Raw genomic sequence first — 13,429 nt, forward strand, 5'->3', positions numbered from 1 at the left:
GATAACAAAGGAGTTAATCTTAGCAGTAAAATAAAAGACGTGACACTACTCGCTGACGTAATGGTGGTTCCTCTCAATATTGATTGGGTTTCGTATTATCTTCTGTCATCTTCCATTATTTTAATGCATAAATGTTTACACACAGAAAACATGTCGGAAGTGTAACAAACCAAGCGAGAATATTACTACAGTGTTTGGAAGGCCGCACCACCTGTCGTTCGTTTACAGTAGTGAGTAAATATGAACAATATCATTTAAAATCCTGCCGAATGTGAAATCCGTTTGGTGAGAAGGATTTTACTGGCAGAAAACTTCAAATCCGCTGAAATTCATCGGAATATTTGTGCTGTGCACGGACTAAGTGATAAGTTACAGTGCTTTGCGTCAATCAGTCTTCGTAAAAGAGTCACCGGACAAATACCCAAGATGTCTAAGAATTGACCGTCCGTCTGTGAAATTAGTACAAATAGCAAAATAACTAGCTCGTACATTGCTTTCGATTATTTCATAAGTACCTTTGCTTCAAGTACAAGTAAATAATTCTCTCTCCTATTAGGGTTTCTCTTTCCTCATAATCAACCGTGGAAAGCCTTTTTGTTCCATGCCTCGACATCAATCGATATATATATATATATATATATATATATATATATATATATATATATATATATATATATATTATTAAATATATTAGCGTTCAAAGAATAATGTCTATAAATAATCTTGTGAAAGTTAGAGAAATAAAAGATTTAAAAAAATTCATTATCCACTGAAAAATCTGCACGTCATATTTTTTGGAAAAAGAAATTAAAGTAAGCACAATTATTATTTTACTTAAAGTAAGCACAAGTAAGCCCTTAACACAAATTATGCCAATATGGTCGAACAAAAATGTAAACGTTGATGAAACGCGTATGGTATAGGCATCTCATTCTACCATGTGAAGAATAAATGTTTTAAACAAAGATCGTTTCCTTAAATATATTATTGTCAGTATCTTTATTACACAATTCATATTCCTAAAAGATAACTCCATGTATTGCAGAAAAACATGCGTAATCACTCGTGGGAATGGGATACGAAATGGTAGGAAATGACAGAAATGTCAGCTGGAAACCTCTACGAGTAGTATGATTGAACTTTGTTTGTTGCTGTCATTATGACCCTCAGGTTTTATCGAGTAATTTGTATCTAAGAAGAGAACATGGTACCTAATACACAAATGTGCCGAGTCCGCAGACAATTAGAGGAGAGACTATCTTTTAAGAAGGAGCACTTTACGAACATCTTGCGAATATATTTAATGGCATCCGTGTTTTTTACATGCAAAGGATTTCATATCGCAATCTTGTATTCTAAAATTTTCTTCAATTTGAATCTTTAGTAGCAAGAAGAGTGCAAAAATCCTCCTCCTCTAAACGGTCTCCACATTTCAGACGAGTCTCTTCCTTAATCACCACGAATGATTCCACATCCACGATTATTCACCGCGCCCGCCGAATCACTACTCATAGGTATCTGTTTCAAGTCTCCCCGTGTCCTCCCGCAGGTTCGACCGCCTGGCCGCAGAGCACCACTGCCTCCGCATCAAGCTCCTCGGGGACTGCTACTACTGCGTTTCGGGTCTGCCCGAACCCCGGCCGGACCACGCTCACTGCTGCGTCGAGATGGGCCTCGACGTGATCGACGCCATAGCGTGAGTAGACAACAACCCTCCGCAGGAACCCTCAATCGTACTCGACCCGCTTCATTTTGCATTGCTATAAACCGCAGTCAAACTCATTGATAACGAGCGCCGTGTTACATTAACATCTAAAACCCTATAAGAGCGTGTGGCATGGAGTGTGAACTCAAGTCGTTTCAGCAACTGGTGACTTGTGATTTAATGGCATTTGATAATTTGATATTGTTGTACGTTGGTTTTATTTTATGAGTGACAGGTCACGTTAAAAATAACCCTATAAGAGAAACTTATGTTTACCCCAGTCAAATTTTAATGCCAAATGAAAGCTCAAGGGTTGAGCCATCACTCCAAGGACTAAGAAAAATGATTGCATAGCCCCCCGTACGATCTCTACCCACCCCTAACTCCATCATTCCCTTTACACGAGAATTCCGACATTCCTGGCAACGGAAATTCCCAAGCTATTTAATAATATTTTAATCAGCATCAACATTAATTTTGGAAACTAATTCATAACAGCTTTGCTAATCTGCTTTGTCATTATTACCTTTGTGTTCATGATCGAAGTGTGACAGAAAGATAAAGGAAAGCAGCTTTTAACAGTATTTGTTTCAACGTGTTACGGAAAGTCTTGGTCCATTGAATCTCGTCATGACGAACTGGGTATACAATCAAAACGTTGACACGCATAGTGCTTGACTCCCGTGAGAAAATGGATCCCATCATTAGCAAAGGATTGCTGTGATGAAAAATTATAACATTTGATTTTGAAGGCGTTTTCTTAGTAATTGGTCAAAATATTGTTTTTAAAGTGTATTAATTAATCAAACTTCCATTAACGAAGAAATGAAGAGGGAAGTGCTCGTGATTCATAGGAGAAGATATAAGTGGTAAAACCTTCCAAAACCTTCCTTTATTTGATATAATACCTCATATTTGATACAATACCTAATGAAATGAATGATTAAAAGGCCCACTATGACTCTGTCCGTCTCTTCGCATCTAATCCACACGCGCCGAACGACATGGCGAAAAGCGATGTGGAGATACCTGAGCGGAAGTATCAATGGCTGTTTCATTTTGTTCGCAATCGAGAAGAGTGTCATGTTTGCCATTCCAAGGAAATGAAGGGAGAGAGAGATGATCAAAATACTTGAATGAGTAATCAGCAGGAGGAAAGAAGGAAAATTTGTATTCCATGTTTCAGATGGCCAATTCTGAATCAGCAGAAATAGATGAATGAGAGAATAAATATCGTACGTCAATACTTTCTGAATTCCTTAGACTGAGAACACTGTCGCTGAAGAATAATATGTAGCAACATATTGAAACGCCAGGTGTACAACAACAAAGTTTAGAGTGGAATTTATGGATGTAAAAAAGTTTTCATTTTTATTCCCTTAACAAAAATATTTTTACTCCCACGAACACTCATGTCAAATATTGTCTCTATTTCTGTCAGAAAAATTAATGATTTCATATTTTTTTAAGAATTACATAGATGAGTTGGACTGTTGTCAGAGTAAGATCCTTGTTGGATTAGAAGCCTCGTTCTTTCTCCTTTCGCCTCGCGTTGATCTAAAACTAAAATTGTTTTAATTGGGATCCCCTTTAGTCAATAGGAATAAATTTTGACGTGTTTTTACTAATAAAATTAACGGGCCAATTTTAAAAGTTAACAGCAACAAAAGCTTACGAATTAGAAATCCCTCGAAACTGTTTAACTTAATGCTTTATCAACGTTTAACGTGCTAGTACCCAAGGTTGCTTGAAGGAAATACGTAGACCAGATCAAAAGAACAGCCATGAATATGATGTGAGGGAGTTATCACTGCATAGGGAAGGATAGAGAGCAGCAGTCAGTCAACCTTCGGATTGGGCAGAATATGCAATGAATGGAATTTCGAGCGGAACGAAAGTCAGGCGTCGAACCTCCACGGGCGGCGATAAATTCATATGGGCTAAGTGTCCATTATCACGAACAACTGACAGTACGTCAAGAGAGCTCTCAACCCTAAAGGCTTCGACGTGCACCCCCAATCGAATCACGAACAACCGGCGTCGTCACTAGGCCCGCCCCATAAGGGCGCGTGCCTTTCTCCCGGTCCGCGTCAAAGGGGATCGCGTTTTTAGGGTATCGTCGCCACGGGCGGCCGCACTTCCAATCACGCCCTCTCAACTTGTTGCGACCTCCCGTAGCGTCACGTCACTAACCGAGGCCCTGCCTCAAATACTGGCATGTTGCCCCTCGCCTCCGATGAGGTTGGGATGGGGGACGGAGCGCGGCCTTGATTAGCGCGGGTCGTGACTAAGTTCCTCGATCGGTGAAATGGCCGTGTGTTTTGCAGTCTCGTTCGGTCATTCTTGGGTGAAATGTTCCTTATTTCATTCATTGGTGAGCATTCATTGCCATGAATAAATTCTGCAATTTTTGTTTTACTCCTGAATTTTGTTTAATTTTTTAGGTCGGTTTTCATTTTTAGGAAACGGGTAAATTATTATGTATAATTTTAAAGGGTTATTTTTCAAGTTTCTCACATAGGAAACAAATTAGAGTTGATAAGATTTTATTAAAATTTTACTCTCGAGGATTTAATTTTCTTGGTAATAAGAAATATAATCCGTTTTCTATGGATATTTTTGTTGATTTTTAGTTTTTATCCACTGATTACATGTGTTAGACAGCTCATATTCGTGCATGATTTTTTAAATTATTTTAAATCTTCATCCAGCAAATAAAATTGTGATTTTAAAATTAACGGGCTTTGTAAAATAAACGTGCAATGTTAAAAGCAGTGTCGCTAACGGTTTTCCAGTTTTGTGTATAAAATAAGTACAAGATCGATCCTATGTTCGAATTATTGCGTCAGTTTAATCAGGGATTTACCAAGTACTGTATTTAAAATGCCCAATGGATTTCGAAGGTATCGAGTCACCTTTGTACCCTTGTTCTCGGTTGGTTAAATATTATTAAAACATTTAGAAGATTATTAAGATATGGTATTTTCGTTGGCGCTACGCTTTTTGGTACAAAAGAATTCATATTCAATCGCCCTGTGATTATTTTCAAATTGTTCTATGTCCGCTTAAATAAACATAGCACTTCAAAATTGCAAATTTCAGATGCACAATCAGTCGAAATCTCCCCGCTGTCCGTTATAATAAGTTAGTCTCTCTCCTACGAAATAATTCTCCACCTAGGAATATCTTATTACATATTAAATATCATTTATTTTGAATTTCAATTATTTAAAATTCAACGAGTGAAATCCTTGATAAAACGAAATATTATGATTTGTTCATTAAATTTTAATAACTCACCGCAACTCTTAGAGCCTTACAATAGGTTCCACAACTAAAACTGAGGTACTGGTAACATATGGATGGTCATATATGTGTACGTGCGTGCATGTGTGTGTGTTTGTATGTGTATATATATATATATATATATATATATATATATATATATATATATATATATATATATATATATATATTTATTTATTTATTTATTTATTTATTTATTCATTAGTGTTGCAAGGTTTCAATTTCTGCCTCATGCCCACCCACCGACTCTCCGAAGCAGTCGTCTCTTTCGCTCAAAAAATCCTATATTTCGATCTTGAAAAGAATTATTTCTCATTATTCTGGGAAAATTCATTCCTCGGAAATATTTCCTCCCATTGAAAAGACGCTATCAGGAGACATCGTTTTGTTTAATCAAGCCGGTACCGCGTGGCTATCGCAGAACGTAATATTTCTGCGAGCAGTGGATATTCGAAAACCGATCCACCGATATCACAGTCCCGAAATTCGTCAAGTGGAGCCACCGCAATCGATAACCGATCCCGACTATTGATCGCGGCAGTTTGCGGCGCCCGTTGGTGACATTCGATCAAAGATTCAAAATCTTTGCGGGAAAATTACTAATTAAGTTTTATTCAACCACCCCGAATTTCAATCATTGAGAGACACTCCATGCCTAACTCGGAGTTTGGGGGGAGGGGGGAAAGGGTCGCTTTGTGCGCGCCCCCATTCAGTGTGTCTTCTTTCCTATTTCTCCTTCCTCTCTTCCCTCCTCCCACCACCCCCTACCTTAGCCCTTCCCCTCGTCTTGTACCCCCATTATTTGACAACCGAAAGGAGGTGGAATTGGGGTAATAGGATTCAACACCCGGGTAGAAGCGCTACCGGCGCCCCTCCGCTTCTTTTGCCTAAAAGTCCACGTCGGCGGGTATCCGAGAATTCTTGCAGGCGTGAAATTGGGAATGGCGATCCGAGTACGATTCGCCGTACCTGACGCCCTCTCTCCTTTTAATTTATTTTTTATCTTGGTGAATCGTCGGTGAAATATTCACTCGCTCGGTATAAATTTTCCGATAAGAACCCAGTGTCGTGGAGACCATTGTGTCGAATGCCATATGGACCTGATACATGACTCCGAGGAAGCAATGGTTCTGACGTGCTTTTTATCCCTCAGCGTGATTTCCGTTAATCTGAAGCGAGTCGCTTTTAAATCATCGATAAAAAAATGGACAAAACTTAGCAAATATTGAAAGTTCAATGGATTCCGATTTCGCAATTTCCTGTGACGTGACATTTCTAATGTACATGTAGTATTAGTTTTAAATCTATGATAGAATTCAGTTACATCATGTATTAAGTCAACCAAATAAATGTGGAAACAATAGGGAAATTATGTGGTGTATTGTGTATTCACTAAAGTTAGATAGATAGATAGATAGCGGTCTTTATTTGGGCGAAATTGAGACCAAATGGTCCCTTCTTAAGGATATTGAGTGACAAATTCCGCTGACACCAATGATTTTGGACTCAGGTAATGCCATAGAGAACATACACGAAGGAAGACACACGATCGGGGCAGGCACAAAGCGACCCCTTCCACCCCCCCCCCCAAACTCCGAGTCAGGCATGGAGTATGTCTCAATGATTGAAATTCGGGATTTATTGTTCATATTTACTCACTACTGAATAGTATTGTTCATATTTACTCACCAATGGATATATATATATATATATATATATATATATATATATATATATATATATATATATATTGATGTTTATGTATGTATGTATATATGTATGTATATATATATATATATACATACATATATATATACATATATACATATATATATATGTGTGTGTGTGTGTATATATATATAAAATATGTGAATACATCTACGTGAAATAATGTACTCGGATCAGAAATATATTAAATGGACGCCCAAAATACGCAAATAACATTGTAAACGATCAATAAGAAAAGTGTTAGGCTAGGAAGTTATATAAAATCACTCCAAACTGAGGAAGAAATTCCACTCTTTTAATGCAGTGAGATTCTCCTTTCCTCGGCACTCAACGTGAACATCGATCGTTATTCAATGTAAGCAGAAACATGTACACGCCCGTCATTTATCTCCCCACTCGCCATTCATATTCTGTCTTTCAGTTAAGGTTAAGGGCAATCGTTTCGGTGCCCTAAACCTGTAAATCGTGCCCATCTAAACAGCAACCGTGATGGAGATTTGTTCCACTGTCGCTCCCCTCCATGGACTCACGAGCCTTACTAAATTGCCTCAGACACTAAACGCCATTCTTAATCCAACGGCGTCATAATACGTCGAGCACGAGAAATGGAGTGGTTGCACCAAGCAGTAGTAACTCCATGGTGTGGTCGTCCCCTCTATCCAGTGAAAACAACGCAAAATATATCCATTAAAAAATAGAGTAATCCTACATTTAACAATACTAACGATCTCGATCGGTTGTTTTAAGTTGTGTGCACTATTTTTTATAGTACAAGAGATTAATCGCGGAATTTTTGTCTGAAAATTGACCAGAAATTTTCATATTAATCCTCTCAATAAATTTGGAGGCCTCCTATCCCATTATTGTTTGACTGTTACTTGAAAATTCCGGATCCTATAATAGTTGAGGATATAAATCAGAAGTTAACTTTTAAAAGTCCCAGGGTATATCAAAAAATCAATTACTCTTTCAATTCATTTAACAGATAAAATGGAAAGACTTGTGATTAGGATTTTTTTCGCGATACCTGTAATAAAAATATGTCAATCTTGAAATAAAATTGGAACTGATGTTGCGTAACACCGTTTGTAAAGGCAGGCGGCATTTTTTTACCTATTTCATTTTAAATAATTGTGATTAATTTGTGATTGTAATCAAGATTTTTGCTAGCCCAACTCGTCTCTAAGCCAACCAGACGTCAACAAGTACGACGAGGAAGTTAAGAGTTCTTGTATAAAGTATTGATAAAGAGCAGACGTCGAAAGAAATTGGGAAATTTGGAGTTATTCATTAGACCATTGGATTGTCGGGCAGCCGTTTAGGGGGAGATTTTACAAGACAAAGTCAGAACGGTTGAGAGGCTGACCAGTGTCACACCGTTTATTAAAGTTGCCATAATCCGGCCACGTTCGCAGCATTTAGTAATTTCACTATCTTTCGACACTTTTTCCACAAAAATGAAAAGAAAGTAATGAGAACAATGAAACGTTGTTGAATTGTGTCATTCATCAGGCACTCAATGTTTCCAGTTTCCTCTTAATAGATCTGTAACTAAACCTCGAAGCACATCCTATAGATTCATTCACAATTTTTATTTGCCCCAATTGCTCCAACTTTCTTTTATCAGTACTCTGTATCAAAATTATTTTACCGAGAATCTTCATTTTTCTTGCACATCGAGTGGACTTCGAAATGTGTTTATTAGTTACCGTTCCTTATGAACAAATAAAATAAAATGTCATTCGGTTTGGTGTAACAGTTTGTGAAATACGGAATAAGAACTGGTCATACGCATCTATATAGTACTGGCAAATGCAATTATCCTCGATGGAACACATAAGCAAAACAATATGTTCGGAGAAAATGTAAACGTAACATAGCTGTGTGACATAATCAAAACTGTAAGAGATTGATAAATTAAAGTGCACCTCGCACCGCAGTCTGTTATCCATTTAAGCATTTTATAGATGTAAAATCCAATTATTTCATATGTCATTTATAACTATCAAATTAAATGGCAAAAGTTAGATCGCGTTTTCCTCAACGTGTGCAGTGAAAAGTGAGTATTCAGTTTAATTAGGGCGAGTTCTGGACTTAAGCTAGTGATTAGCATATTTTCAAATCTCTCTCATTTGACATGGAAATAGGATTATTGGTTTTAATTTTAACAATGGTGTTCACTTTGAAATAAAATACAAAAGCTTTCGATCAATTAAAAATGGCAGAGGGAAGTTAAAAAAAAAACTTGTGATTTAAGCGATTTGTGAAATATACGCAATGGTCAACAGGTAAACGAAGGCTTTTAACGACGAGCACAATTACCGCCATAATTTCTATTATCTCCCCTAACGATCAGTGGAATTCGATCAGCGCCATCCCACCCTTTTTGTAAACACGAGTTCAAACGTAATTAATTTAGGATTTAGCCCTCTCAAAAAACATTTCGAATAAAAAATAGGGAAACTAGTAGGGTGAGTGTTCGAAAGTGTTCCAATTATTTGGTCGTGGCGAGAGTTCTGCCGCCAGAGCCTCGATCCCTTCTTTTTGTTATTTTTCCTCTTCTCCATCTTTCCTTCTCCCACCCCTTCCTTTTCCTTTTCTCCCCCCTCTACGCGGTGAGCGATCCTTCCTCTGCCACCCTTCCTCGCGTTCTCCAAAATCTTCCCCCACGTCGCTGCCGCACCACGGCAGCACCATCGAAGACGTCCTTCTTCCTTCCGCCCTGGAACGATGCAAATGCTCGTCCAAATTCGGACCTGTCCGAATTTTTTAGCATGAATTGTCTAAAATATTCGTCCATCGGCTATCGCCACCGGGCGTCTTCCTCCATTCTCGGAATCGAAGAGTCCGAAGTCTATATTTAGAACGCGGTTTCGCCGCGCTGTGACGTGTCATCGACACACGCCTGTTCACCAGTGAGTTCGGGCTCGGATGCATTTCTGCGAACCGTAATTTCATTTATGGAAAATGTGAGCCGATTGATCGGAAACCACCGTGGTCGCAAGTTAGACTTTAAGGATTCATCTAGAGCAGTGCTTCCCAGCGTGGGGCGTACGCAGGTTGAATATTTTGGGGAAGTTATAAAATGATACTGTATTCGACGCCCGAACACCGATATGATGCAAAAAATTGCATAGCTATCATCTTTTGCAAAATTTATATTCATTACAGAAAATTAAATTAGAAAACAGTTACCCTTGCTCCTATTTTTCCTTGAATTCTTCATTTTTATCATACTTTTTAAGAGTTTTGCTGCATATTTTTCTAGAGATATTATCAAAAGTTTGGAGGCGTTGAGTTGAACAACAAACTTTGCGAAAACATTAATCTGCTTTACGAACACTTCTCAAACAGTCCACTGAGCCATTGCCTTAAAAGTAAAATATCACAAGTGGTAATTTTATAATGTTCTCTGTATTATTACTATTATCGGTAATCTACTGGTCAAGAAGGGTTTTGGATGGACACAGGCTATCAAACGGTACAGCGACAATGGTGTTGTTTCTCCTAATAAAACACAACTCCACATTCAACTTTACAATAAGCCCCTCTTCATCTCCGTATAATTCCTTCCACCCTTCATTCCGTCCGATATCCCAATCCTATTCTCGCCGCTTCCTCGCTTAACTGAGTTTTCGTAGTATTTTTGCAGGTAATTAACTCAAATCAACATAATAATGAGGTATTTCTCTGTTAAAAATAATCAATAAATAATGAGTTTCCTTGAATATATTTTTAATTCCACTTTGAGGTTGGCATTTTACAGAAATTAAGTAAAAATATCTTGTTTCTTTAGATATAATCAAAAGTAAAAGGCCGTGCACGAGGATAAAATATGAAAATTTAAATAAAAATAAGTTATCATTATAGCATGGAAATTTTTGTTAATTTCGAGCGTCCACGTGCCTTACATGACAATCATTACAATAAAATCTCGTAAAATACATGTATGTAGAGTCATAAGTAAATGAGATATACTGATCATCACTAAATGTACATTTTTTGCTGTTTCAGCTTCGTAGCGAGCAACTAAATTACTTTCGTTTATTCTGTAGTTCCTACCAACTACCGTAACTAACTGACTAACTTTAAACACAATTACCTGGAAGCAAAATCAGATATGCTACTTCGAAAATAATTATATACTTAACCTCCACAAGTCACCACTGTTAGCATCGTCATTAAAAATAGGTTGAGGTCATTCATTTGGACAAAAATATCATATTATTACGAGAAAGATTGGATTATTAACCACACTAAGTCAAGGCTGATGCAAGAGCATTTAAAGAGCTGGAAAGACTGCAGAAGGTTTGGCTGAATGCTCTTTTGTCAAAGTAGTCAGGCTAACGGTTTGTTTCGGTGGGTAATGGAGGAGCTCATCGGGAGCTAAACCTTTAGGAGATTTTAATTCACGCATTAACCGGTTAGAAGGGCCAGGTCCTTTCTTTGTGCCACTTATCAATACCCCACAAAGCAGTACAAATCATTGCAACACGTGAGCTTGTTTTAAGTTAAGGTTGGCAAAAAGCGTCAACCGGAATTTGAACCCGGAAGCGTCGTCTCGTCGGTACCCAAATTCTCTACCCTCAGCGTCACCACGCCGGAATGTGCTTTTTGTCTTGAGAATGACTGGTTGTAAGAAGTTGGAATTCCATCCTGGAATTCTCCTGAAACAATTTTCTCATGGGTATTATCTACTATAGAAACAAGGGAAATGCTAGAATACAGCAGAAAATATCATCCTACGATTGAAAAAATTCAGTCTGCTTTCTAGCTTGAAAAGGGCAATGAAATCATATCGAAGTGCACGTTTCGAGATGATTCAGAACCAGGACAATACTGGTGTTCAAATCAATACAATCTATGATAATATCAACCGACTTTAATGCATGCAAAATTTAGTGAATTAAATGGTGGAATGTGTACCCCTGGTTCTTTTATTTTCGGATCCCTTGATGCTGTGTGTATATGTTTATATACATTATAAATATGTTATTAATGATCAATATTCCCTCTTTTATGCGTTTTGCTCGCATTTCTTCCCTTTTCTTTACGGGAGCCATTTGTGAGTTCGTTTCATTAAGTTCACTACGCTAGGCCATAGTATTTCCCACGAAAACTACTACTTCTCTCTTTTATTTTTCATTATTATCTTTTCGTGTCGATTTTTCATTGTTTATTAAACCTAGTAGTTGAAGATCTTAATATTTTTCCTGCATAAGAAACGTTGAAGTACATTTTACGGTCTTATTTCATTTACCTCACTATCCACACCTAATTTCGATTATTAATTTAATTAACGCTTTAAGAACATTAATTATTTTATTAAATTATCAGTAAAGACTTTGCGTTCACTTTAAGATAATAATTTTTAAGATAGATTTGTTTAAATGCAATGTATCAAAACATTCATTAGAATATCAGTTTGCGTACATATATTTAGAAAGTTACAAGTACTTTAAACTTGTATAAAATTAAGACATTTTTAGGATTTAATATACCAATTTTCGTGCAATAACGTCTCACTTGTATATTTTTTAGAGACAGGACGCCATCTTTTGAACTGTCAGCGCTGTGCATTATTCGCTTGATATGTGAGAGCAAAATATCTTTCAGTGAGCAGTCACTTAAACGCACCAAAAGGATTTTTATTTGAGAAAAAGGCGGAGTCTCGCATTCCGTTGAAATTTGCAGTTGTAAATCGATGCTTTGGGCGCTCCCCCTGTAAATTACATCGTACGGTTTTAGGTAAGGGTTAAAAACAAAACGTTCTCCAGCGTTGAACTCGATGACAAACAATGCACCGGCGCAAGTCTCACGTGTAATCCGATAAGGAATCGATGCAATTCCCGGTGGTCGTGGTGGATTCCGTGACCGCATCACCCGAGGGTCCAAAATGATTGCCTCTCATTGGGGAAACGGCTGAGAGGGAGGCGGAAAGAGCAAACCGTTTTCGTCGTTTGGGATACTCGGAAATTGATTCACTGACCCGAGTCAATCGACGGGTCTCGGAGAACGCGGTGTGCTGCATCGCCTACGTTTCCACCCAATCTCCTCTTCTCCATCGTTCAGTCTATCTCATTAAAAGGAGGACGCGGATGGAACAATCCTCAGTTACTTCCCTCTAAAAATTTGAACTTCCAGCCTCGAAAAAAGTTAACAGTAGGACCTTACTCGACCTTCTGATATCATTACTCGAACACTTTTGCGTTCGTTTCCTTCGGTACATCTAGCGCACCTGGGGTCAACAGGTTCGTTCTCCTTTACTACACGGTTCTCTCTTTAATGGAGTGTCGAGAGTGATGTCGCGTTGGTTTTTTTTATCCAATTTGTCGCATTTCCTGGACCTTACTCTTTTTTCTCTCTCACAACCTGAGGTCGTTATAACATTCTGGGAAATTTAGGACAAAAATGGAACAGAAAAATTTTGTTTCCCCAAAGGTATAAAAGGTAATTTTAAGGTGGACATACGGTGGGGCTCGTATTATAGACCATATTTAAAGTCTCTCGGCCCTGGCAGGATCTTGAAACTATGACAAAGTCTCAAATCGTTTAATGGGTTGATATCCACCACCCATTATGAAACTGTCATTTTATTTAATCGGAAAGAGAACATCATTTCCCTCAGTTATTGATCGAGAGCGTGATTCATACCCTGCACCAAGCTACCGCTCTTAAAGGCAAATCACT

The 13,429-nt window shown here is 37.9% G+C and overlaps 1 protein-coding gene across 1 annotated transcript in view; it reads left to right on the plus strand.

The window, feature by feature from the left end:
* The window catches only part of LOC139696609 (adenylate cyclase type 6-like), a 247,205-nt gene that overhangs the window by 195,411 nt on the left and 38,365 nt on the right, over positions 1 to 13,429 (plus strand). Inside the window, exon 9 of the mRNA XM_071595416.1 lies at positions 1,550 to 1,696. Coding sequence (XP_071451517.1) covers positions 1,550 to 1,696 — 147 coding nt within the window. The remainder of the gene's footprint in view (positions 1 to 1,549; positions 1,697 to 13,429) is intronic.

Source organism: Hetaerina americana, unplaced genomic scaffold, assembly GCF_022747635.1.
Source record: "Hetaerina americana unplaced genomic scaffold, ioHetAmer1.1.p SCAF_7, whole genome shotgun sequence".
NCBI lineage: Eukaryota > Metazoa > Arthropoda > Insecta > Odonata > Calopterygidae > Hetaerina > Hetaerina americana.